The sequence below is a fragment of the Gossypium hirsutum genome, chromosome D12, assembly GCF_007990345.1.
Source record: "Gossypium hirsutum isolate 1008001.06 chromosome D12, Gossypium_hirsutum_v2.1, whole genome shotgun sequence".
NCBI lineage: Eukaryota > Viridiplantae > Streptophyta > Magnoliopsida > Malvales > Malvaceae > Gossypium > Gossypium hirsutum.
The window spans coordinates 349,834-374,753 of NC_053448.1; the positions used below are offsets into that span (position 1 = coordinate 349,834).

At 32.2% G+C, this 24,920-nt stretch overlaps 4 protein-coding genes and 1 pseudogene across 4 annotated transcripts; 3 read left to right on the top strand and 2 right to left on the bottom strand.

Annotated features, from left to right (window-relative positions):
• Window positions 1-4,974: 4,974 nt before the first annotated feature.
• On the bottom strand, window positions 4,975-11,678 carry LOC107930755 (ribosome biogenesis protein BOP1 homolog). Its single transcript, XM_016862477.2, has 19 exons — window positions 11,562-11,678; window positions 11,376-11,466; window positions 9,707-9,771; window positions 9,362-9,478; window positions 9,133-9,287; window positions 8,615-8,732; window positions 8,419-8,520; window positions 8,058-8,214; window positions 7,863-7,971; window positions 7,664-7,766; window positions 7,388-7,538; window positions 7,149-7,281; window positions 6,913-7,016; window positions 6,758-6,828; window positions 6,575-6,635; window positions 6,080-6,307; window positions 5,890-5,974; window positions 5,501-5,679; window positions 4,975-5,375 (listed from the first exon to the last, which is right to left on the bottom strand). Exons 1-19 carry the CDS (start codon window positions 11,643-11,645, stop codon window positions 5,290-5,292), a joined length of 2,199 nt encoding a protein of 732 aa, XP_016717966.2. The 5' UTR covers window positions 11,646-11,678; the 3' UTR covers window positions 4,975-5,289.
• Window positions 11,679-15,122: 3,444 nt separating this feature from the next.
• Window positions 15,123-16,113, top strand: LOC107921003 (protein trichome birefringence-like 18). Its single transcript, XM_016850857.2, has 3 exons — window positions 15,123-15,232; window positions 15,328-15,580; window positions 15,673-16,113. Exons 1-3 carry the CDS (start codon window positions 15,123-15,125, stop codon window positions 16,111-16,113), a joined length of 804 nt encoding a protein of 267 aa, XP_016706346.2.
• A 129-nt stretch (window positions 16,114-16,242) lies between these two features.
• On the top strand, window positions 16,243-17,309 carry LOC121224601 (protein trichome birefringence-like 1). Its single transcript, XM_041108095.1, has 3 exons — window positions 16,243-16,349; window positions 16,651-16,713; window positions 16,789-17,309. Exons 1-3 carry the CDS (start codon window positions 16,321-16,323, stop codon window positions 17,300-17,302), a joined length of 606 nt encoding a protein of 201 aa, XP_040964029.1. The 5' UTR covers window positions 16,243-16,320; the 3' UTR covers window positions 17,303-17,309.
• A 3,325-nt stretch (window positions 17,310-20,634) lies between these two features.
• LOC107930737 (vignain-like) lies at window positions 20,635-21,615 on the top strand (annotated as a pseudogene).
• LOC107930730 (protein OPI10 homolog) lies at window positions 20,696-23,352 on the bottom strand. The gene is made up of 2 exons (XM_016862448.2): window positions 22,582-23,352; window positions 20,696-22,044 (listed from the first exon to the last, which is right to left on the bottom strand). The coding sequence occupies exon 1, from the start codon at window positions 23,293-23,295 to the stop codon at window positions 22,606-22,608; it is 690 nt and encodes a 229-aa protein (XP_016717937.1). The 5' UTR covers window positions 23,296-23,352; the 3' UTR covers window positions 20,696-22,044; window positions 22,582-22,605.
• Window positions 23,353-24,920: the final 1,568 nt, after the last annotated feature.

Below are 24,920 nucleotides of genomic sequence, written 5' to 3' on the forward strand. Positions count from 1 at the left end.
CATGTGGATGGGTTACACGGTCGTATAGCAAATGCAAAAATGAACCTACAAGGGAGGCACGACTATGTGGCAGGCCATGTGGAAGGATCTTGGTCGTGTGCTTCACGAACTAGCATAAGGTTTCCAGGGCACATGGTTGTGTGGTCCACCCAAGTGGGAGACCCTGTGATCTTAATTCCTAGACACGGTTTGCCCCGATTCGCTTGTAAAAGAACACACAGCTTTCATCGGGAGTCTGATTGTTGTTCCTCACACCCGATTCTGATTCGATTCTCCTAAATTTGATCCTTAAAATGATATTTACACATGAATTAATGGTTGATCTCAATATTCATCTAGATTATCGAGAGAATTGTCAAGAACTGAAAAAGATTGTTTAGTTGGGTTGAAAGATTATTGTCGAGTAAAAATACTATAAAAATTTGGGATTTATTCATCGGGATTGAGATGTGTTTACCAATTTTTTTGGCAAATATAGGAGTGTGGTTGACGTTAATTACAAGCCGATGGAAAAACGTTAGAAAGGTGAGCGGTTTGATTTGAGAGAGCAAAATAGTTTTTAGATTTTAGATGAAAACTTGGTGTAAAGGAAAAGGAAAAGAAAAGGGAAAAAAAAGAAATATAAAGAGAGGATGGAAATGAATTTGACTAAAATCGAAAAGAAGCGAACCGAATTCTAATAGGAAAAAGATGGTTAAATAGTTAGGGTTTGAAAGGGCGGCAAGGGTAAATAACCCAATATTTTGGGGCCGAAAATAAAGAAAATGGAAAGGGGAAAAGAGTGGCTCAAACTTAGGTCACTTAAGTTGAAAAAGTATGCTCTTAACAGTTAGGCCTATGATCTATTTCTTGTTTAGTTTTTACTTTTAATTGTATTTATTTTAGTGTGGTTTTCATCGTGTTTGCTGAAAACCAAAGGAAAATAAATGGAAGGAATGAGTTTTGAATTTAGGACTTCTAAGAAGATGAACTAACAAACATTTAACCTTCAGCCTATGTCTTATTTCTTATCTATTTCTTATAACTAACCTTGTATATTTTGGGGCGTGCAATTAGAGGCTTACACAAAAATTGATTTTTCAATGGCTTAATTGATAACTTATATTTGACCAAAAGCTCAATTGAGTGTTGTTTTCGATTGAAGGCCAACATCGGGTTGTTGCAATAACATAAAGTTCTGACTTTAAAAAAATTAATGTATAATTTTTTAAATAAATTATTTTAAAATATAATGCTTATAAAAATAAAGTATATTTTCAAAAATAATAATAAAATAAATTTACTTGTCAATTTTTTTCAAATATATTTTCATTATAATTTAATTATTTATTAAAATAAATAATAAATATGTGAATAATTTTGTAATATTTCATTTATAATTTTATATGTATTTCAAAAATAAATTTAGATATAATCTTTTAGAAGTAATCTCAAAAGTTTTATTTTAAAATAGTTTTTTTTGTTAAATATTTATATATTTTAAAACATTCTTTTAAGTTTAAACCATGAGTTATTTTCATTATAATTCTAAATTATTCCTTTTTTTTTCTAAATGTTTCAAAAAACTAAAATAATATAAATAATATTGTTTTTTAATTTTTTTAAAACGATGCTATAATTTTTAAGAAATAAATTTTAATTCAAATTTTAATTTAAAAAATGAAAAATTTTAACTATATTATTGTATTTTAATATTATTTATTAAAACAAGTGACTCCAAAAGTTATTTTTTAGAATACGTTTTGTTTAGGGATATCTCGACACGTGTGAATGTTGAGTTAATGGTTTTGTCGAATCACCATGAGCCTGTGTCATGCATGTCAAGAAATAAGTACTACAAAACATAGTTTACAATACCTTTACACTCATGGTGTTGAGTTTAGGGCTTTGAATTTTGACTAATGAATTTATTTGCTCATGACCCCAACCAACTTATTTAGGGTGGGTTTGGATGGGTAATTGGGTACGGTGCGGTGTGTTTAGCTTACTTTTTGTCTCACGCTACAGTATCGCTACAGTATCTAATCTCACCGCCACCTCCGTTCTTACACTAACCGCACCGCCCATCTAAACTCACCCTTAATTAGCTTGACATAGTTAACAATACATAGTTAACAATACCTTGACACGTGTCTATTTTCCATATATATATATATAAACAAGGTATATAGCTTATATTTGTGTTAATTGCCGCACTCTCAATTTTTTTTACATTGAATTATATTTTTATTATAATATTTTTATCAATTTAAAAAATTGTTTTCATTTAATATATAAGTTTTAAATATAATTAAAAATGTAAATATATTGAAATTTCGTTAATTAAAATAATTTAAAACTTCAAGTTTAATCTCTAATATTTTAATTATTTGTAACATTTTTTTAAATAATATATTAAATTTCCTATAATTAATATGTTATTTAAATAATTAATATATTATCATAAAATGATTTAAATATTTTTTTCTCCACTAGAAATAATATATCATTTTTTAGAGAAAATAATATATAAACAAGAGATAAAAAATGTAAAAAAAAAAGAAGTTATGTTAAAATATCATTTAAAAATTATAATATTTTTTTTCTTTTAAATGTTCAACTTTGATAAAATATTTTAAAAATTATTAAAAACCGTAAAAATAATTTATAAATCAATATAAATTAAAAATTAATTAAAATCAGGAAAAATAATATTATATAATGAAAAATAAATATAAATTATTTTAAAAATATTTAATATTTTAAATGAAAGATAAAATTAACAAAATTATCTACTAAAATTTATCATTTATTTTAATTCTTTTAATTGTAACAAGTGTAGTACAAATACAAATACAGTAATCATAAGTATCAAACTATTACAAAAAAAAACATATTGTCCAAGTAACCACCAAGTACAATTAAACTATTACAGCATAAACGGACTAAGAACCGATATAGTCCAAACTAAAATCAACTAACTGGGACTAATTGGACTAAAACTCCCATACATGATCGGACTTAGAGACCAACCTACGCATATAATTTAAAATTTACTGTTATTTTAAAATTTAGTATGATAATAAAATATTATATAAAAAACTAGTCATTAAAATAAGATTCTAAACCAATATTTTTCTTATTTTTAAAATTTTAAATTTAAATTTTAAACTTTGAAATCAAGATAAAATATATCATTGGTGAAATCTAAAGTTGCTTATCCTCTCTATACATTGATGTTTTAGAATTATTTTTACTTATTCTAGAAAAAAAAAATCGTTTTTTGAGAAAAAAAAAACTTTATTCTCTTAATTTTTTAAAACATTTTTTTAATCTATTAGATCTTAATTTATTATATTCTTCATCCATTCATGCTTACAAGTTTTTTTTAATATTAACTTAATAAATATATATATTAATTTTATGATTTTACAATCATGTCAAAATTAAATTTTACAAAAAAATATATTTTAAATAAAATTATACATTTTTAAATACATTTATTCTTTTAATCAATAGTATATTTTATTAAAGGGCACAATTTTTATATTTGTTATTTACTCTTTTTAATTACACATTGTTTTAAAAAAAATTCGCATTTTCATCTAGACCACTTTATAAATGTGCAAAATATGTTCTTTTTTTTCATTGTTTTGTTTTTCTTTTTGAATTCACAGTTATTTTCTTAGTGTTCTATTGAAGATAATCAAAATATGCAGTATTAAAACATTTTATTATTGCTTAATAATTTTTTAAATTTTTTATTTTAATTTAATTAAGTTAATCAATTATTTTAAATTCTATTAAGATAATTTTTTAGGATAATATATTTTTAATTTATTTTCTCTACTTTTATTTATTAATAATTTTGAATGAAATAAATATTTCATTTTTATAATTTTAAAATCATAAAAAGATATTGATTTTCATTTATTTAAACCTATTTTTATTAAGGTTTTATTTTAAATGGCTTTTAATTTTTAATTATTTATACTTTTTTGAAAATATCATTTATATAATTTTAATTATCATTAAATAGTGTAAAATTTTAAAATTACAAGCATGGAATTAAAAATAATTTTGTTGATATATGATTTCTTTATTAATATAAATATATATACATATCTAATGAATTTTTTTAATAAATTTCTTTTACACTATTTTTACACAGAAAAAAAAATTGTTCTGTGAAACTCAGTATTTAGTTTATTTTTCATTTTAACTTTAAATTATTTTGACCATTAAGATAAGATGAAAGTTTATAAATTAATATAATTTTAAAAGTTTAAATAAATAAAACATTAAAATTTTTAATTATTTGAAATTGAAATTGAATTTTAAATTAAATTTACTTTCAATTATTTCACAATCGTACCTGTTTCTTATATTTTGATTCGATAATAATTTATTATTAAATTTATTTTCTTTTTTATTCTTAAGTTAGATTTAAAATATTTTATTATACTTAAATTATAACTTAATAATATTCATGATGTATTTTTATTATATTAAGATAGTATTTTATATTTATTTAAAAATATTTTAATTAACTTATTTTTATATATTAAATAAATAAAACCGCATATATAATATTTTAAAATTTTAAACACAATCTAGATGCAAAAACAAGTTTTTTAATATACTTCTTAATCATTCATTAAACATACATTACACGGGCATGAATTCCATTCGGATAATCCACACCAAACATTAATGGATTAGCTTTTGCTAAGCCCATGTTAGCAATATAGTGGGCAACTCTATTATTTTCTGATCCGGAAAGATACAAGTAACTATAACTTGATGACACATTACTCATGCAACAAAAATAATAATGAATAAAAATTGAGATACCAAATCATGTTAAAAATTAAAGTACAAAAACTAGGGACCAAAACTAAAATTTGACCATTGTTTAATCTAAAAAAAATATAAAGCAAAAAAGCTGTATAATTGTACACCTGTCATGAATGGACTGCCTCTATATACCGAGTATAGAAACAATAACTAAATTGATATTTTTGGTCATTAAATAAATGAGATTGAAATGGAAAGTGTAAATACCACAAATTCAAATCCCACGTCACAATATAAATGAGATCGTCAACATTTATCATACTTAAATCTACATGACGCTTGCGCGGCCCAGCACTCATCAATCAAAATTGCATCAAACGGAAGACAAAGCTAATTATAACAAAATTAAGATCTTACCATAGGTTTTGTAATGAGATGGGGTCTTCTCTAATTAACTGATGTGTACTCAACTTTCTTTTTCACATTGATTTGCATTGCAGTTTAAATGTAATCCTAGTGGCAATAGAGCTTGATTGATGAATCAGCACCAGCAGTGAATAACCAGGGCTGCCTTGGATGGAACTTACAGTCCATTACTCCTGCAATCAACACCACATTTACTTACCTACTGCCCATACATAACTTCAAACAACAAACCAAGTATATGTGCCTAGATTGTCGTCTTAACTTGATATCCAAACCCAGTAGTAAAAGTATAGCTTACCTCTTCCATCATAACTAGTATGCCCTCTCAGAATTTCCAATGGTACAATTAGTGGATTCTGGTTAAGATCTGCATAAACCATGCCATGAAAGATGTAGGCTGTGCAATCATCCGAGCATGATGCAAACAGCGGGTATGAGCGATGGAATGCCACTTTGGTAATGTCTTTAGGATGACACCTGAAATGCCCAAAAATAAATGTGAAGTATAAAACAAAGAAAAAAGAATAGCCTAAAAATTCTCAAATGGTAAATCTAAAACTGCACACTCGCTATAAATAGTCTTAGCATATTGACTTTCCTTACTGCTACCAACTATGATACAGTTAGTTAAATAGTCTTACAGTTAAAAGCTATGTTTCTAGTTTCAAAAGAATCATTGTCACATACTTGAGAGTTTTGTAAGGTTTTGATGACAGATCCATATCAAACCAACACAATTTTCCCTCTTTGCTCCCCACAATTAAATTATCACCTACAGAAGAAACAGGCATCATATATTATTTTAAGAAGACAGCTGATAGTAGGGGGAAAGAAGGAAAAGAGAGTAGCAACAAATGAAAGAGAAAAAAAAAAATACCAGCAGGATGAACAGCAATTGATGAAACTTCACGCAGTTGAGTCTCAAGCTTTTTTATTAGCTTTTGCTTCAACAAGTCATACACACGAACATTCTTCTTTGTTGCAACAAAAAAGATAGAACGAGTAGGATGAAAAACTGATGATACTGGGAGGCCATGGAGCTTAAAAGGGAGTCGCTGAGTAAGCCTTTTAGAGAGCTGATGTATGAGAACTGCTCTTGATTCTCGTGATTAACAAGTTAAGAAACCAAGGAAATGACCAAAAGAATCATATGGGAGCAAAAATCTCTTATGTGCAGAAGCAATATCTTAAGATAAAAAGACCTTATCAAAGATCAGCAACAAGAAAGAAATATATGCAAAAGAAATGAGAAGACTTCAGGAAACACCCCCAAATTTTCTTTTCACAATGACTACTACATATATGACATCAATTGATGCTTAAAATAAACCAAAATTATAAAGTTAATAAGATGAGATAAAAAAAAGGATATCTGCTGGCATCACTGTAGAAAGATAGTCTCCTTTACGATGCCATTCTATTGAAGATACAGTCTGCAAAACCATATCCAAGCAAATTGTTATCATTTTCCTATAAAACCTTCCAACTGATCTCAATTTCAGCATTACCAGATAATTTTGAATACACCTAAAGAGGAAGGGACAGAACCAAGTACCCTATAATGCCTTAGTCTGATGCAGTCATACTTTTCATCTTGAATCCAGCTTAAGAAAGATGACATATCATCTGTGCATTAAATTGACATTTTCCAGAGTCAGACCATATCCGTTTTATTACATGCATGGGAAAGAATATATGTTTCAAACAGACCAGAATCATCAGTGGTAGGTGTTCCAATATGCAGAAGTTCCTTAATTCTTTTCTGTTCCTCCTCATTCCCAAATCCAGTGTTCAAAATAAGTACATCAGCTCCCCTATCAAATATTAGTGTATTAGCATAGAACGCATAAACACTGCTTCGTTTCATAAAAACAGGTAGTGAAAAAGAAGATACAAAAAGCATAAGAGTGAAATCAATATTGCAATTACTATCTAATCAGTCTTACACTGAAGCTGCAAGAACAGGAAGCTCTGGCAAAGGATTCCATGCAACAAGCTGAACGGCTTCACCAATCTCCCAAACTCTAAGACATCTACCAGTCTCTACCTCCCAAATCCGCACAGTTCCATCCTTAGAACCTTTGCAAACAAAAGCAATTATCAAACGCTTGTGTGCTGGTTTTATATTTGTGAAAGGAATCATTTAATACTTTGATAACAAATTGTAGTTGATAAATGTTCATACCGGAAGCAATCCATTGCCCTGAAGGTTCCACAGATATTGACAAAACTGCACCCTCATGACCTCTATAATCAAGATAACATGTAGATGGGTAAGGCCTGAGGTCTTTTCGACTAGGTAACTTGGGCTTGAGGGATTCAGGGTCAATATTAATCTGAAGCATAGATAAGGGCAATTCAGATTAACTTGGTTGATATGAGAAAAGAGTACTGTAGAGGAGAAATCACGATTATGTCAGAAAACCATTAAGATTTCCTCCAAACAGAAACTCAGACTTACACGTTTCTTCCGTACTCTAGGGCACAAGTATAGATCCAAGCATCGTTCAAATGAGTCCTTGATAGCATTCTCATATGCCGGGATGCTTCTAAAGGATGTGAACCTAAGCATATCAACATCATTAGTATGCTAGATCTAACATACAAGTAAATACTTTCAAGTCAAATTGTAATTAACAAATAATGCTTTAGTATATTACTTTTTAGGAATAAATTTAGGGCGATCTTCTTCGTACATCAGCTGATAAGAGTTGATCTCTTCTTGTGTTGGTATGTATTCTAAAGAAGGATTATATGATTCCTCATGGCCTGAAAATTGATAAGAGCAAAGCTTTAATAACAGCTCAAATAGCATAGCAAAATGTAAGTTTAAACAACATGGCCCAAGGTCAAACCTGGCAATTTAGGTTTAGGAGGGGGAATGTAAGCCAAATGCTTAGTCCTATCAGCTGAGCTTGAATCATCTCCCCAGAGGCAATAAAAACGAGGTTCTTCTTTGGGCTGGTCAAACTTTATTAATCCTTTACGAATTGCCCTAACATACTCAACAACCTGTAGACTCACAGGTCAACTATTAAGAAAAACAGAACAACATTGACCCTTATGAACAATTTTGTCTTTCCTATTCCTAGCAAATGATCATTACAAGCTTTTACTTCACAGATATAAATGAAGCTGGAAAAAAGCAGCTGCAGAGGGAGTTGGAGGGACAAGGTTCTCACCCATCATCTGAAACCTATACATGTAAAGAATTACCTTTTTGCTCTCCCATTTTGAAGGAATAAACCGCCTCTTTGGTTCTGGAGCATTAGATAAAGGATGTTTCGCATCATCCCACTTAAACCAATCAACATAAGGCTGCAAGAAATGGCTATGAATTAACCTTGAGAATAAAGCCAAGACAATATCTAAGGCCAAATATCATCAATGCATATGAACATGGGTAACATACCGCATATGGATCAAATTCAGCATGTGGTGCCTTCCCTTTGAGCAATCTACGAATATGTTTGATCTCTTCTTTAGTCAGCTCAACTTCCTCATCATTATATTCATCATAAATCTTGCGCCTGATGGCAACAACATTCAGGAGTGTAAATGAATGTATGATACAATGTGCCATCAGAGTTAAAATGTACTTGGCAAACATTATTTAATTAATAAATAGTTTTTTTTTTAAGTAAAAGAAGCATCCAGTAACACTCATTTTGTGAGACTATAATTTCCCAACTGTAGCTTAGCTTCCATGTACTTATTGGACAAAAAGGAACTGAGACTGCAATATATGTGTATAAAGGCAGAGACCCATTACTGAGCAAGAACGTCATGTGAAATAGAGATAAAAGAAGCCTAAATAGCATTGAAAATATCATAGCCTCCCAAATATAGAAAAAGAAGAGATAAAGGAAATAACTAAAGACCAACTGTTACTAACATAAAAACTAAATAATCAGTAGCAGGAAAACTAACCAATTCTTTGAATCATCAGCACTTGCGAGAAAGGAATCAAGTTTATCTTGTCTTTCTTTCTTTGTTATCTTTCTACCGGCAATGTCATACCCAATATGTTTTTCATCCTTGTACCACTCCAATGGAACATCACCAATTGTATTTCGAGGAGCCACCTTTTAAGCCAAAAGAGAGATATAAGAATCTAAATAAAAATATGATTTCTAGAATACTAAAAGCCATGCCTGACCTCATCTTCAGATGAGTCACTCTCATCAACTGCTTGATGGGATTGGGAGCTTTCACTATGCTCATCTTGATCATGATTATCGTCCAAGAAATCATTATCGCCTCTCTCAATGACATCCTGATATTGTTACTCTTAATTAATAGTTGCATTAACACATAAATATCCATGATAAAGAGATAAAAATGTTTTCAAGCACGCTTAGAAAGTATGCAAGGAAGGCATAAATTTCTATATTATTGAAACAGGAGAGATGTCTTCTGGGTTCACTTGTATTCTTTATCTTTTTTAAAAAGCTAGTATTGTCAAAAAAGAAAAAGAAAAAAAAAAAAAAACAGGAACAGTTACCTCAACTCTCGTCTCCAAAGGGTTCACATTATCCAACTTCTGACTCTCCTGATGACTCATAGTCCCTGGAATTGCAAAAGGAAGTTCTAAAAAAAAGTTGCTTGATATAAATGGTGATTTATCAAGAAAAGTAGCCACCGATAAGAATGAATAAATTAGCTAAAAGATTCAAGCAAAATAAAAAATAAAAAAATCCAGCCTACCATCTATAGACATAATACCCCATCCAAATAGAAGCCAAAGGATTTACTTTATCCACCTTCTTACATTCTAAACTCTAAAAGATTCATGGTTTGACTTGACAGTTGACAAAAATGATAAAGAAGTAATTCAAAAGAAATAAAATAGTGATGCTAACGCAAGTATACATAAAGCATAATGACGTAAGGCCACAGTGGCTAAAATTATTGCAAGGCTTGGACATGATGCACTAGGTGCATATACATTCATATGTTTTCCTAGTTTCTTATAAGCTTTGTAATTTACTAAGCATTGTTGTTGATACTCTTCAAAACATCTAAGTGGACACTTAACAGAAAAGTCCACATTCCCAACAAACAGCCCCACATTAATCCTCAAACAAACTCAAAAGGTATTAGCCTATATTAAAGTAACACACTCTTGTTTCAACAAACAATGCTAGTAAAATAGCCTATCCCCTTAAATCCAGACAATGCACAAAGTCAGAGAAATAGTTGAATGCCCTTCATAGTAGATAAAGGCTGAAAGCCTTCTAAAATCAGCTTCCCTACTTCTGAATCGAAAAGCCAGCAAGAGAAACCAGAATTTTTTTTTCTTTTTCTTTTTTACTCAGCCAATAAAGAATACTTTAATATAAAAAGACAATAGAAAAAAGAACAATAAAGCTGGGACATACAATCACTTGTTAGAAGCATAGCAGACCTCAGCAAAGGAACCAAATGCAGACTCAAAAAGACATGGAACCCGATTACATTTACTCCAACAAAACTGATGTTAAGAAAAAGACCATACAACTAGCAGCTCAAAAGAATTGGAAACTCGAAACTCAATTATATTAAAGTCTCAGCAACCGGGTAATATTGTCTCGGAAAAAAAAAACATGTATTGTATAATTCAGACGCCATAATTGTTTTGTGGGAGGGCAGTAGTGGGCAAATTATTGTTTGATAGCATAGGTTAGTTGAACGCACGAATGGAAGTGTAACTGTGTATTTCACCAAAGCAAAACTTCAACATAATGCACAAGTATCTGACATCACTCAAGGCTGAGAAACAAATTTAAGCTATTCTTTCACCAGTTTCTACAAAGCTAATAACGTAACTTCCAAAGCAAAAGAAAAAAACAATGGCAACTACCTTAGCGATTAATGCTCTAAGAAAACTCTTTTCTCCAATAAAGACAGGGAACTGTAACTATCTTTTTAAGATGAAGCTCTAGGATGCAGACAAAGATTCATACTGAAACTGAAATTATCAAACAATGACAAACCAAGCAAACCTACAAAATTAAAGGAATGCTTGACAGGGAAGTCGGTAAATTAATAAATTTGATCATATAAGGAAAAAAAATAGGCAAAAGCTTTAAAGCAAAGTCACAAAATTGATCAAAGAAAAGGAGAGAATTAAAGCATATTGAACTGCTTTGCTGTTCAGCCCAAGTGAGAGATGAGAGAAGAAAAAATAAAACCTGACAAGAAGCTGACTAAAGGGAGTCCACAGCGGCAAGGGAAGAAGAAGGGACTATCGCCGGCGCGGAAGAGAGAAAGGAAGATGACGTGCTGGGTGAAGAAGGAGTATTAAAGTTAAAACCCTGACCAAAATGAAATTAAAACCCTATTTCTTAGAAAAAAATAAAATAAATAAAACCCTAGACCTCGTTAGCTTTCTTTTTCACAAGGGTGAAGCACTGAAAGCTAAAGAAAAATATGTATCCTTCTATCGTACTAATTTTTCTCATGCATAATCGCTTTTTACCCTAAACTTTATAAAAAAAATATTTTATTTCTTTAGTTGTTATATTTGTGGTATTTGTTAAATCAATTAAAATAGATGATTTTGAATTATACGAGATATATTTAATTTAAAAAATTATAATTTATAAAAAAATATATTTAATATTTATATATTTTTTTAAATAATTAATTGCTAACATGGGATGTCACATTAGCAAAATTAACCGATGTTAATTTTTTATTCAATTTAAGGTGATTTGACAAATAATGTAAGCTTAAGGACAAAAAAAGACGAAAAGTTAAATAAAAGATTAAAATGATTTTTTTTATAAAATTGGAAGCCAAATAAACTATTATGTCAATTTCTTACACCATGGTTAATATATGTAAATTAAATAATTTTAACCAAAAAGCGTCTGGGGCAGTGACAAGGCATATTGCATTCCCAAAATAAATAAATAAAATTCAAATCTTGAAAGGGCAACCACGAACCTTGAAAATGTTTCGTTAAACATACTTGAACAATAATAAATATTAAATTTGTAATACCCTATATCCGACCCAGTTGCCGAACTCAAATATCAGGATGTCACACCACTGTCACATGTCATACACAACAATTAAAAGCTCATTCTCAAAGAAACATCTCCCATTTTAATATTCGTATAGATTTTAAGTCAAACTTACTCTTAAGTTGTCATTCTTACATGCTAAACATAGATCAGATAGTCATATAACAATAGTTTAAAATGCATAAGGTCAATTTTTCATTCTTACATGCTAAACATAGATCAGATAGTCATATAACAATAGTTTAAAATGCATAAGGTCAATTTTGCAAAATCTCAAAATTGACTACGTAGGTATCAATACTAGAATATGGGTATCGATATTTCCTTCATTCGGTATCGATACCAAATGGAAAATCAGTACCAAAACAACATTATGTTTCTTGTCTAAAATTTAAAGTCTCGAAAATTATTGGTACTTTTCAAAAAATATCGATTATTTTACCTCGAATATTGATACTCGTGATAAAGTATCAATACAAAATTACGTTATTGACTTTTTGCACTTTCAAAAACATGGAGGTATCGATATTAAAACTTGAATATCCATTAAATTATTAATTTAGTACTTATTATGGTTCATATGTAGTTATATATATAATTTAAATTATTGTTCATATGTATTTATTCCTTCTTTTAATTCTTCGTACTATAATTCGATTAAAGTATTAATGAGATCTTTTAGTGTTTAGGTTAGAATTGATCTGACATTCGCCTCCTTTGGATACGATCCCCGAAGTACTCACTTATTTCGTTGTAAAACTATATTACAATTTGACATGTATAATTGCGGATACCGCCTTGTCTCTCTATATTTTATTGCAGTATTCAGACTTTGGACGTTAGTACGGAGGCGGTCAGCCTCTGCGGCAACGGCCTCAACAACTTGAACGCCTCCGAACGTACCAACGTCAATAGTATAATTCCTATACAAAAGATAGAAAAAAAAAGGTATCTACAAGTATACAAATCAGGTTGTAATTATAGTTATAACGGAGTAGGTACTTACTCCAAGGATTGTATCTAAGGGAGGCAAGTACTAAATTAATTCTAATTTAAACATAAATAGATCTAATGAATATTTTAATTTGAATTATAGTACGAAGAATTAAAAGAAGGGTTATTGGATAAATTATAATAATAATAATAATAATAAGAAAAGAAATAAAAGAAATTTAAATAAATAAAAAGCAAGAAATCAAATAAGGAAATATATATCAAATCTAGGCATAGGTGATTAGATCACTTTGGTAATCGTAATCAATTGTTGTCTCGAATTTTCTTGTTCAATAAACTAGTCAGTACTCCAGCAGGATCTTCCGATATGTCCACTGAAATATTGAGTTGGCAAGAACTACTTATTTTTCGACCTCATAGTCTAAACCGGTTCAGGGCTAAAGTGTTCACGGATAAACCATACCAATTTTGGGTTAATTCTCATCTTGATGACTTCCTAGGGTTGTCAAGCCTAGGGTTTAGGTTCTTTCTTTCCTGAACAGTTGATCTGTTAAGAAATTTCTGCAAAACAGTTAATTATTCATACCTCTACTCGCTAATCCCCCACAGGAGGATTAGTTCCTTATGGATATAGTAAACAATATAAACTTGAATGAAAGAATGAACATAAAGAACAATTTCAAGAATAGAGTTTAGAAGAAGCTTGATTGTATTGAATTTAAGTGCTGAATCCTCATAGAGTTTGAGAATAATTACATAATCTGATTTCTCCCCAAAAGTAAATAACAAGAACAAGAATAAAAATCTAAAACTTAAGAGAAGGGAAAAACTAAAGACTAAATTAAAGAGAAAGTTATACAATAGAATGAGGTGTCCATAACATGTGTTAGCTAAGTCTATTTGTAAACTTAGAATGGTCGTCGTCCTTAACCTTAGGTTAGTTGACGTTCCCGAGCTTAAAGTTAGATTGTGTTGACCAAAACGCCTCTGGCTCGTATTAATTTCTTGTACAAAAGCGATGTCGCAACACACCAAGTCCTATGTCGCGACATTGAGGGTAGTATGCTCAGCTTCAGTGTGTCTTCAAGGCTCTGTAGCGACATCCTCATGCTGTGCCGCAACATCAAAGGCAGTCTTGGACTTCTTCAGTTTTGCTCCCTATGTTGCGACATCCAATGTTCCGTGTTGCAACTTAGCGATCAGTATCGAGTTAATGCGACTTCTAATGGTCTACTGCACACTCACAAAGTATATTAGCTCATATTTAGGCCTCATTCGGCCCCTAAAGTCAATAAAAGACTCAAATTACACATTTTATTACACTTAACTGAACTTGTTGAAATGTAATTAAAACACAACTAAAATGCTTATGTTCAACTTCCTAAAGTGCAAAAATTAATTTAATCTGCTATACCAAATTACGGCAGATCACCTGCACACTTACAAAGCATATTAGCTCACGCTTAGGCCTCATTCGGCCCCTAAGGTCAATAAAAGACTCAAATTATCAGTTTATTGAATTTAAATAAAGTAATGAAACCTTAACCAAAATCTAACTAAAGTGCTTGTATTCAAGCTCCTCAAATACGAAAACTAGTTTAATCTGCTACATCGAATTACGACAGATCAATTCCTTAGAATAAAAGTAAGACTAACTTCTAAATATAAAAAAAGTATAAAGACTTAGAATAAATTAAAAAAAAGGCCTTTCATAATTTGATTGGCTCCAAATTCCTTTTAAATCAGCAAATGGTTAAACCAAAAGTAGTAAAAAAAAGTTTAGTTATATTTTAGAAAAATAAATGCTTAGTGCAGAAAAAGAAAAAGCTATAGTTGAGGGGTAATTTTTTTTATTCCAAGTCCTTTAACAAAATGAAGAGGGCTTTGTTGGATTTATGTGCGTCGATGGCATATTGTAGTGTTTTTTTCTCCTTTCACATCATAAAATACCGGCATATGCATCCAAACGATTTCCATCAGTTAAACCACAGCTTCCACAATTGCCTCTTTAGCAATCTTTCCAAGTCTGTCCTTCAGGACTATAATTTGGCCAAGTTGGAGTTAAGGTCTCTTAACTTAAGACAAACGTTTATTTGAGTATTTCTCCAAATAATTACGACAAAAACAAAATTTAGCTATGAACTATATATTTATGGTTCAGCCAAGGTGATTTCAAGACAGCTTCAGAAAACCATAGCCTTGTGTTCAAGCAAGAAGTGCCATCAGCCATGGGCAATTCCACCATCATTGAAAGATGGTGGTTTGTAACGTTTGCAAGTTTTATAGTTGTTCTTCTATTGTTCCTCAACCACAGCCCTGGTAACAACAATATATCAGTACTTCAAAATCTAACAATGCCGATTGAAGCTTTCAATGGCTTCCCCATGCACAAGCAATCTCCAATGCCCCCAAGCGTCATTGAGAATGAAGAACCAGATAAATCTTCAAATGAACCTTTGTCCAGCTCTCAATCTTGCATAATTCTAACTGAAACATCCTCTCTCAGGTTCCTTTATCAGGCTTGCAAAACTCAAAACCAGCCTTACCATGTTTGCAAACTGCAAACTTACCAGACTTATCTGATAGTGTGAAGCAAGCAACCACTTCGTTCCAGCAGCCCTCAGGTTTGGGAGATGCAAAACCATCAGAATTGAGTGATAAAATTGAAGCACGAACAGCAGATTCTTCTCTGGTTTCTGTGTTGGAGGCGCAAAATCAAGAACAACCCAAGGACAATGATGACGAGGTACCGGTGACAATGGAGGAAGGAAGAAAATGCAACATCTTCGAAGGAAAATGGGTTTACGATCCTAAGGAAAGTCCTCTATATGATTCAGCGATGTGTCCATTTTTAAGCGAAACAACGAGTTGCAGAAGGAATGGACGACCGGACAAGGAATATGAGAAATGGAGGTGGGAAATTAATGAGTGTAAGATTCCACGGTAAGCAACAAAATTTGACTCTGGTTTTTAAAATAATTTATATAGTTTCTATATTTTATTGTTTTGTTTCCCTCTAAAGGTTTAATGCCAAGGACATGTTGGAAAGGCTTAGAGGGAAGAGTCGTAATAGTTGGGGACTCCATCAACCATAGCCAATTTGAATCTCTTGCTTGCCTTCTGTATTCTGCTATACCTGGCCTATCTTCTTTCGATGCTCGGAATCGGGTCTTCAGGGCTGAGGTAAAGCATATAATTAAAGAAATTGAAAAGTACTTTCACCATATAGATAGAAGCAATTGTTTGTACGTACATGTTCCTCTTTACATTGATTCTTCAATATTGGGTCTTAAGTCTTAACATTTTTCAATAACTTGCTTTGCTTTGGTTTTGTTTGTTGTTGTTTGACAAGAAAATATTTGATTTTACAGTCTTATAACTTGGTTATTCAGTTTGACTGGACTGAATTTCTTGTGGAAGTACTTGTGAACAAGACGGATGGCAAAAAGACTTTAAAACTTGATTCACTTGTCCCTACTGCTAGGAAATGGAAAGATGCAGATATTATGGTGTTCAACACTGGTCACTGGTGGGCGAACCGCCTAAGGTAAATGCATGAATCACGTGCACATGTACAAATATATACATATATGTAAAAAGATAAGTGGTGAAAATTTGGCAGGTGGGATTTTTTTGGATACAAGAGGAAGGTGTTTGCTGATATGAAAATCGAAACAGCATTTAAGGTTGCAATGAAGACTTGGGCTCGTTGGGTAGAGAAAAACGTGGACACTAGCAAAACAACAGTGTACTTCAGGGGTATGTCTCCGCCGCATTTCGGGAAAAACTGGTGCTATAAATCAACCAGGCCCATCATGGATGAGTCCTACAAGTTGACATTCGGTAAATCACTGAAAGAAATTGTAGAGCAAACGCTTCAAGCCATGAGGACACCGGTAAAATACTTGAACATCACAAGGCTCAGCCAGTATCGAGTCGATGCACATTCTTCCATTTACGCAACGAAGCAAGGGAAGTTTTTGGTTTTGAGAAAGCAGAAGCCCCCTACAATGGTGGCGGATTGCAGCCATTGGTGTTTGCCTGGTGTTCCTGATACATGGAACCACCTGCTTTATGCATCTATGGTGTTAGAAAGATCCAAGAGCATTTCTACTACATTAAATATATTAACATGATGGCTCATCTTTTCTTTGTTTTAGCAAATTCATCAGTAAGGGGGCTTTCATCTGCTCAGAATCAATAATAAATTTAGAAAACTGAAGATAAGCCTTTCAATTCCATTAATTTATGCTAAACTTAGATTGCTTTTCACTTCTTACTTCACAATACTGATTCCAATAAATTAATCCAGCCTTGAGAGTCGACTCATTCTATGGGAGATCAGTTTATGGTATCTTGCAGAATGCAGAAGCGCCTTCATTGGCTGCCCAAGGAAAGAAAAAGTTGACACTTTGATATTAAAAAAAAGTGCAATGTGGTTTACGGCATTAGTGGATAAATTTTTAATAAGTGGGTAATTTTTTTTTATCAAATAGAATTATTCTTGCTGGACTATATATTAGTGTGTTTAATTTATTAATGTGTGTAAATTTTGAATGTTATATTTATATTAATGTAACATTTAGAGTTTAGATAGAATAGTTATGATAAACTATGTAATACTAGTTTGTATACTTGGTATCACTTTACTAGCATATACCTTGGTTGATGGTAGCTAGTCAAGTGGTACCATGTATGCTAAGATAAGACATATAAGTCTTAGTTGATGGTTTGATTCTCCACAGACTTACTTTGTAGAATTAATATTTTTAAAAATACTGATACCTTTTACATGAACTTGTAGCTCGTATTTACAGCAACCGAAGTGCTCCATACGGGAGATAAAACGTCCGAGTAAGATAATACCTTCTGTTGAGGTTCCAAGACCAATCTTCCCTCAATCACATCCATAAAAATTCATAAAATCAAACTAATGATATAATAATCCAAAATTCATATAAAAGAAAAGTGTAACTTTTAAATTTAATCATAAATTAAATAAATAAGAAGTTATATTTAAGGCAATTAGACTTAGTTTAGAACTGAATTGAAACAAATTAGAATAAATTATGGCTAAATTAAAAGCCTGATAAAAGTGATGGACCTAATTTGAAAATATCTCAAAAAGTTAAAAGTATCAGACCCCTCTCACGTGAACGTCTGACACATGGAACCATCCACTTTATGCATTTCTAAATTTGTTGGTCCGGTCCGTCTTTTCTTTGTTTTAGCAAATTCATCACTGAAGGGGACCCTAGAAGCCTATTAATTTCAGCAACTCATGCTAAACCTAGTGTTTAGGTTATGTTGAGGAAACAGCCTAATTGGGGGGAAATTTGATAATTTTGAAATTAAATTTGGTGCTTTAAAAAGTTTCCTATTATATTTGGTTAAGTTGTATAATTAATCTCTTCAATTCCATTCTATTCATAGAAGCGGATATTTGGTAAAGACGAGGGCATTTTTTTATCCAATACATTTATGTCCGAGGATTATATATTGATGTGTTTAGTTTAGATAAAAGTACCACAAAATCATGTACACGCATTCGATAATGACAATGTATCGTAAAGAAAAAGAGAGAAAAAAATAAAGAACACACAGATTTTACGTGAAAACCCTTTCGGGAAGAGTCAAATTCGAATGATTACAAGAGGAGTAGACCATGTCTATTTATAGGCTTGTAAAACCATATTCTAATAGGAGTGTAGTAAGATTAAAACACTTTATTTCAATCAATATCAAATAGATGAAGCTTAATAAGGTTTAAAAAACCTTACCTCTATGGGTTTTACTTTTATTTTATTTTACCAATGTATTTTATTTAAATAAGTATTCGGATCACTTAATTCTAATAATTTTTTTTATTGAAAAATAGTTAAATAGTTTTTATACATTATATTAGTGACCAAAATAGTTTCTTTGTTAAAATTACTCGTTTAATATTTGTTTTGATATTTATATATAAAGTATAATAATAAATTTAACTCACAATCTTTACACTTTTATACAATTTGACCCATACTCTTTTATTGGAAGTAAATTAGAAATTTTTTAAACTAATAAGACTAAAGGGTCAAAGAGGCCTTAGTAACAAATTAAAAAAAATTAATTACACCCTTTTAAAATTTATAATAAAAAAAAGTTATAAAATTTTTATTAAAAACTAACAATATAGACCCAATAAAAGAGTGGGTTTTTTTAAAAAACCTTAAAACCATTAGATTTTAATGGGTCAGTATTTTTTTTAAATAAAAATTTTATAATTTTCAGTTTTCAATAACTTTTTTTATAAATTTTATGATTTTTTTAATAAATTTCAAATTTTAAAAAAGGTTCATTGATTTTTTAATTTGTTATTAAGATTTTTTTTTTACCTTTTACCCTTATTAGTTTAAAAAAATTCTAATTTACTTCAAATAAATTAGTAGGAGATATTTCAATCCATCCACTATGATTAATTCTTCTATTTTTTCCATGTTGTTTATGAAAGCCATAAGTAACTAATCCTTCAAATAAAATAATAGGGGTTATTTCCCTTCCTTTTTGAGGAAAAAGCGACAACTATGTTTGTTTTTGCTCTTCTTCAAACTAGTTTACCACCATTCAATATCAATTAATAGGATTGTAACTCTTCCATGAATTGTCTAAGCATCAATGACTTTTTTTTCAAGGTTACATGCGACCCGAAAGCCTGCAAAATCCTAAAATAAGCTCTTGAACACTATCTCAATTTAAATATTCCGATCCAAATTAGCCGTATTGTTCACGTACGAAATAAGAAAACAACGTTAGATCGCCTTCTGTAACATTGTAGTAGCTTAATATTTTTCATTGAATTTTTACTGAACTTATTCATCACTGTTCACCCGAAATTCCAACCCATTTTGATTTTGTTCTATGCTTACTGCACCATGCTCTCCATCACATAAGTCGAGAATTATTTAACAAAGTTGTTTTGGACATTTTTTTCTGTCTGAATTCCCCCTTAAGTTATTCACAACCCTCGCTAATGCTCAGGGAAAGCAACTCTCGTTCCACTATAAACTAAACGTCCATGTATATATTTCAATTACCGCTATTCTGTCATCAAGTGAGAATCCAACAAAATAAAAGAGCTAAAGCAAAAGCAGAACAGCTTCCACGGAACACTACATTTAATAAAAAAATACCGAATCCTATTCAGTGTACCGGCAAATTCAAGGGCACGACATTGATGTGAATATTCAGAACATTCTAATTCAATGTAGTGCTTGGGGTTCTCCACATAAAGGAAAAGTTCGGAATGATTCTATGCATCTCCAGCAAGCCATATCCTGAAATCAACGGACAATCCCCAATTTGAAACTGGCTTTTGTTTATCCAAGAGAATGTAGCATGTTGTTCTTCCTTGTAATAGCCGTTTGCATCCCACAAGTTGTGTCATGGCCTACCAGAAGCATACTTGTCCGAGAGGCATGAGAAATGGATGGCTGAATACGGACGAGTTTATAAGAATGACGCATTAGAAGGAAATGCAATTCAAAATATTCAAAAGCAATGTGGAGTTTATAGAGTCGTTCAATGCCGCAGGAAACCGTGGTTACAAGCTAAGCATAAATGAATTTGCAGATCAGACCAACTAGTTTAAGGCTTACAGGAACGGATACGGAAGGCCCCAGAGACTGAAATCAAGAAAACAGACATCATTTAGGTACGAGAATGTAACAAGTTTGCCTGCCAGCATAGACTGGAGGAAAAGAGGAGCCGTTACGCCCATCAAGGACCAAGCACAATGTGGTAAGCAATATGTAACAGTTAGAGCATACACCTACCTAAATCTTACTTTGATAAACCAAAATAATGAAAAACACGTTTAAAAAACAGGTAGCTGCTGGGCATTTTCGGCTGTCGCAGCAACTGAAGGAAATCACCAACTACAAGACAACTAATTTCCTTGTCTGAGCAAGAACTGGTTGATTGTGATAAAGGTGTGGATCAGGGATGTGAAGATGGTGAAATGGAAGATGAATTTGAATTCAGAATCAGAAATCATGGCATTGCATCAGAAGCCACTTACCCTTACAAGGGTGATGATGGTACTTGCAACAAATCAAACGAAGCTTCGCATGCAGCTACAATTAGTGGCTATGAGATTGTTCCTGCAAATAATGAACAGGCGTTACAGAAAGCTGTTGCAAGCCAACCAGTATCAGTGTCCATTGATGCCGGAGGTTATGCCTTCCAATTCTACTCGAGAGGAATTTTCACTGGAGAGTGCGGAACTAAACTAGACCATGGTATTACAGCTGTTGGGTACGGTACCTCCAAAGATTGTATTGATTATTGGCTTATCAAGAATTCATGGGGCACAGGATGGGGTGAAAAAGGATACATCATGATGCAGCGAAACATCAAAGCTAAAGGTCTTTGTGGCATAGCCATGGACTCCTCTTATCCAACAGTCTAAAACAAAAAAACTTCAATATCATGATTACAATCTTCATCTATGACTAGCCTATCTTAATTCCTGTTTTCTCCACTCTGTTGATGCCCCCATTCACATGTAAGAGTGAGAATTGATTATCTTAGCAAGCAAAAATATGGCAGTTCAATGTAAAGTTGACCCCTAAAATTACTTCTGCTAAGATACTGCTTTAATGCTCAGGTCCTCAAAGAAAATCACACCTAATGTCATGATTACAATCTTCATGTTAAGCCATGATTACAATCTTCACGTCCTCAAACAAGCTGTTAAGAGAACATCCAATTAGAAAACCTTCTCGTGTGGTCCTTTACCCCATTTTAAGTGATAGCTTAACAGATTCCAGTCCTCTATCTTCCTTGGGTTGAAACCAAAAAGGTCACCACAATGCCCAATTCACATCACCTTATCTCTCTGAATATACAAATCATAAGCATTAACAAAGAAGTTGAAGCGTTTTCAGGTTAGACAAAGGAATTATAAAAGGGATAAGTATTAGTTCAAATGTTCATTGAGAATAGATTTAGTAGTAAAGCACAATTTTGAATGCTAACTAGCATAAAAGCTAATTACCAACAGATGAAGAAGTACAGCCAAAATATATAACCACAGCAGACACAAAAGTTAAAGACCTCAGTGATTTGCCACAAGGGACTCCAGACAGAAAAGTATGGATTGAATTTGGAATCAAATCAGTATACTCACTTTTATAGAATTTAGTCCATAAAGCAACTAGTAACATCGAAGCATTCAGCAACAGTAACTGAGACGACCTCTCGTGGGAAGTCATAAGTGATAATTCTACCACCAACCCAATTGTGTTGGATTCGCGTACGATATCGAAGACAGATTTGAGACTAAACCTAGGAAACTTGAATATTTCGATTTTAAAGATCGCCATAAAATTTTTAACTACACTAATTGCATGGTTTACTTGATTAAAAAAGCTACCTTGAGGAAGAAAGATAAAGACAATTACAAGGCAAAACCCTTCAAGAAATCAGAATCACGCTTGGCTTTCTCCTGAAATTTCTTAAACCATCTATCCAAAATGTCCATAGGGACTACCAACTTAGACCCATCAACACCACAGAACGACTGCATAAAGTTGAACAAGTTTTCCCCAACTTTCAACGCCATGCGTTCGATCTTCTTCTCAGCAGCCACATCTAAGGACGGCAACGCAACCAGATCCTCCACCGACACACCAATCTTGGCGGAAGGCGCGGCGGAATCAGGAGCAGTCAACTGCATCTGCCCTCCAGGCTCAGGCCAAATCAGGGAAAGCACGGCGGAGGGACGTTGAAGAGTGACGGCGCCGCAGAAAACGAAGGGAGAACCAGGGGACTGGACGTAGACAGCCAAAGCCTTATCTGGGGGCAAAGTGAAGTTGTTCAAGAGGAAGATGCACATATCACCAATTTGATGGTAGGATTCGCCAACGAAAGTGTTCATATCGAGCACCCAATGGAAGGTATCAATTTGGGTGAAGCTAGAGATGTCCATTGGGAAGCTTCGGTTGGGGAATACCACTCCGAACATTCTTCTGCCTTGTGTCTTTTGCCTTTCGCCAAGCAAGGTTTTATGTGGTTTTCCGACAGCGAAGCAAGGTCTGAGTTTGAGAAATGAGAAATGTCTAGCAGAATCCAGAACAACTAAGAACATGCGACATTGATTTGCTTTCTTTCATTGCATTTGTTGGGGACATGCGACTGGCTTGTCTTTGCCGTGTCCAGGAAAACTGTTAAGTAAATGACAACTCTACAAATGAGGCCCAATGGCAATAGTGTGGGCTATGCTGATACACCACAAGGCCTCGGATTAAAACTTGCTCGTCCTAGTTTTGGACCCCCTAAAGCTACCAATTGGGCTGCTCTTATCAATGTAAGGTTCGAGTAACTTGATAAAGCTGACCTACGACTGCAACTGTCATTTTTTCTTTTCATGTTTGGTTACTCATTTCGAAATAAAATAATATACTAAATTCAACCTCAATTTATAATTTATTAGTTGAATGTTCATCTTTTTCAAAAATAGCATGGGTTCAAATTATAATTGTACCCAAAAAAAAATCATACATTCAGTTATTTTTCTTAAAAACTTATTAAAATTATTAAATACTTAAATTGTATTTTCTAATTTAAAATTTTAAATACATGAATCCTTTCTCCTTTTTTCCAAACTATGTTAGAAAAATATTAAATAGATTAAATTTTAATATGCCTTCGTCCTAAATATACCCTACTTTTATGCATGACATTTTAGTATGTATCGGTAAGGTTAAAACACCTCTTTGAAATTTTCTCCTCCACATCTCGTATGGTGGGAGATTGTTTTGGTTGGGTAAGTGAGGGGCTTTAGGTGGTAGAGGGTGGGGGTTCATGGCCTCACTTTTTGTGGTCCTAGAGTCAATAAGGTGCAAAACGTGTGTGTGTTAGGCTTGGCTGGTACTTTAGGTGTATGATGCACATAAGGGTAACAAAGGTTGCCTGTAAAGAAAATGAGGAGCTTTTTTAGCAATTTCAAAGGATGGTATATAGGAAATTAGGGGTCAGAAGCTAGGAAATAAGGGTCGACGATGTAACTTTATGCACCACCACCATCATATTGGGGTGCAGTGGTAGGTGGTGATCTCGATTGTAGGACCTCGATCTAGCATGTCACTAACAATGTGACAATATCTCTTTTGCCACTTATATTTTGTATATCATAGCATTATTGGTGACTATTTGACTAAAAAATGACAAATATGTATACCATTCGGTGCCAAAACTATTGTCATTAGTGTTATTATTTTATTATATTAGGTGACAATACGTTATCGCTTTCGTCACCCATATGTTGAATGTTATTTCATTATCGGTGACGATATGAATGATTAATGAAAAAATTTTATATGATTATGTAATGTAATTAACTGTCATCGAATATTAATTATACGATGACATTATGATTATCAACACCATATTATTGACAATATGTGACGCATAATGATATAACGTCACCATTAACATTTAGTGACACACCTAATGTGACAAACGTCGTGACGACAAAATTTGTATCACCAAATACTAATAGTAACAAAAATGTAATTTTTAGTGACAATATTTTAGACGCTACTAATAAACAAATTTGTTGTGGTGGTTCAATATCAACTCATAAGATTGCAATTCTTTCATGAGTTGTGTAAAAGTGAGCTCTTTGTTTCCTAAGTTATAAGCAACCCTAAAGTATTTAGATAAAGATTTGAACACCATCTTAATCTAGGTGTTGTGATCCGTTCAACCCCA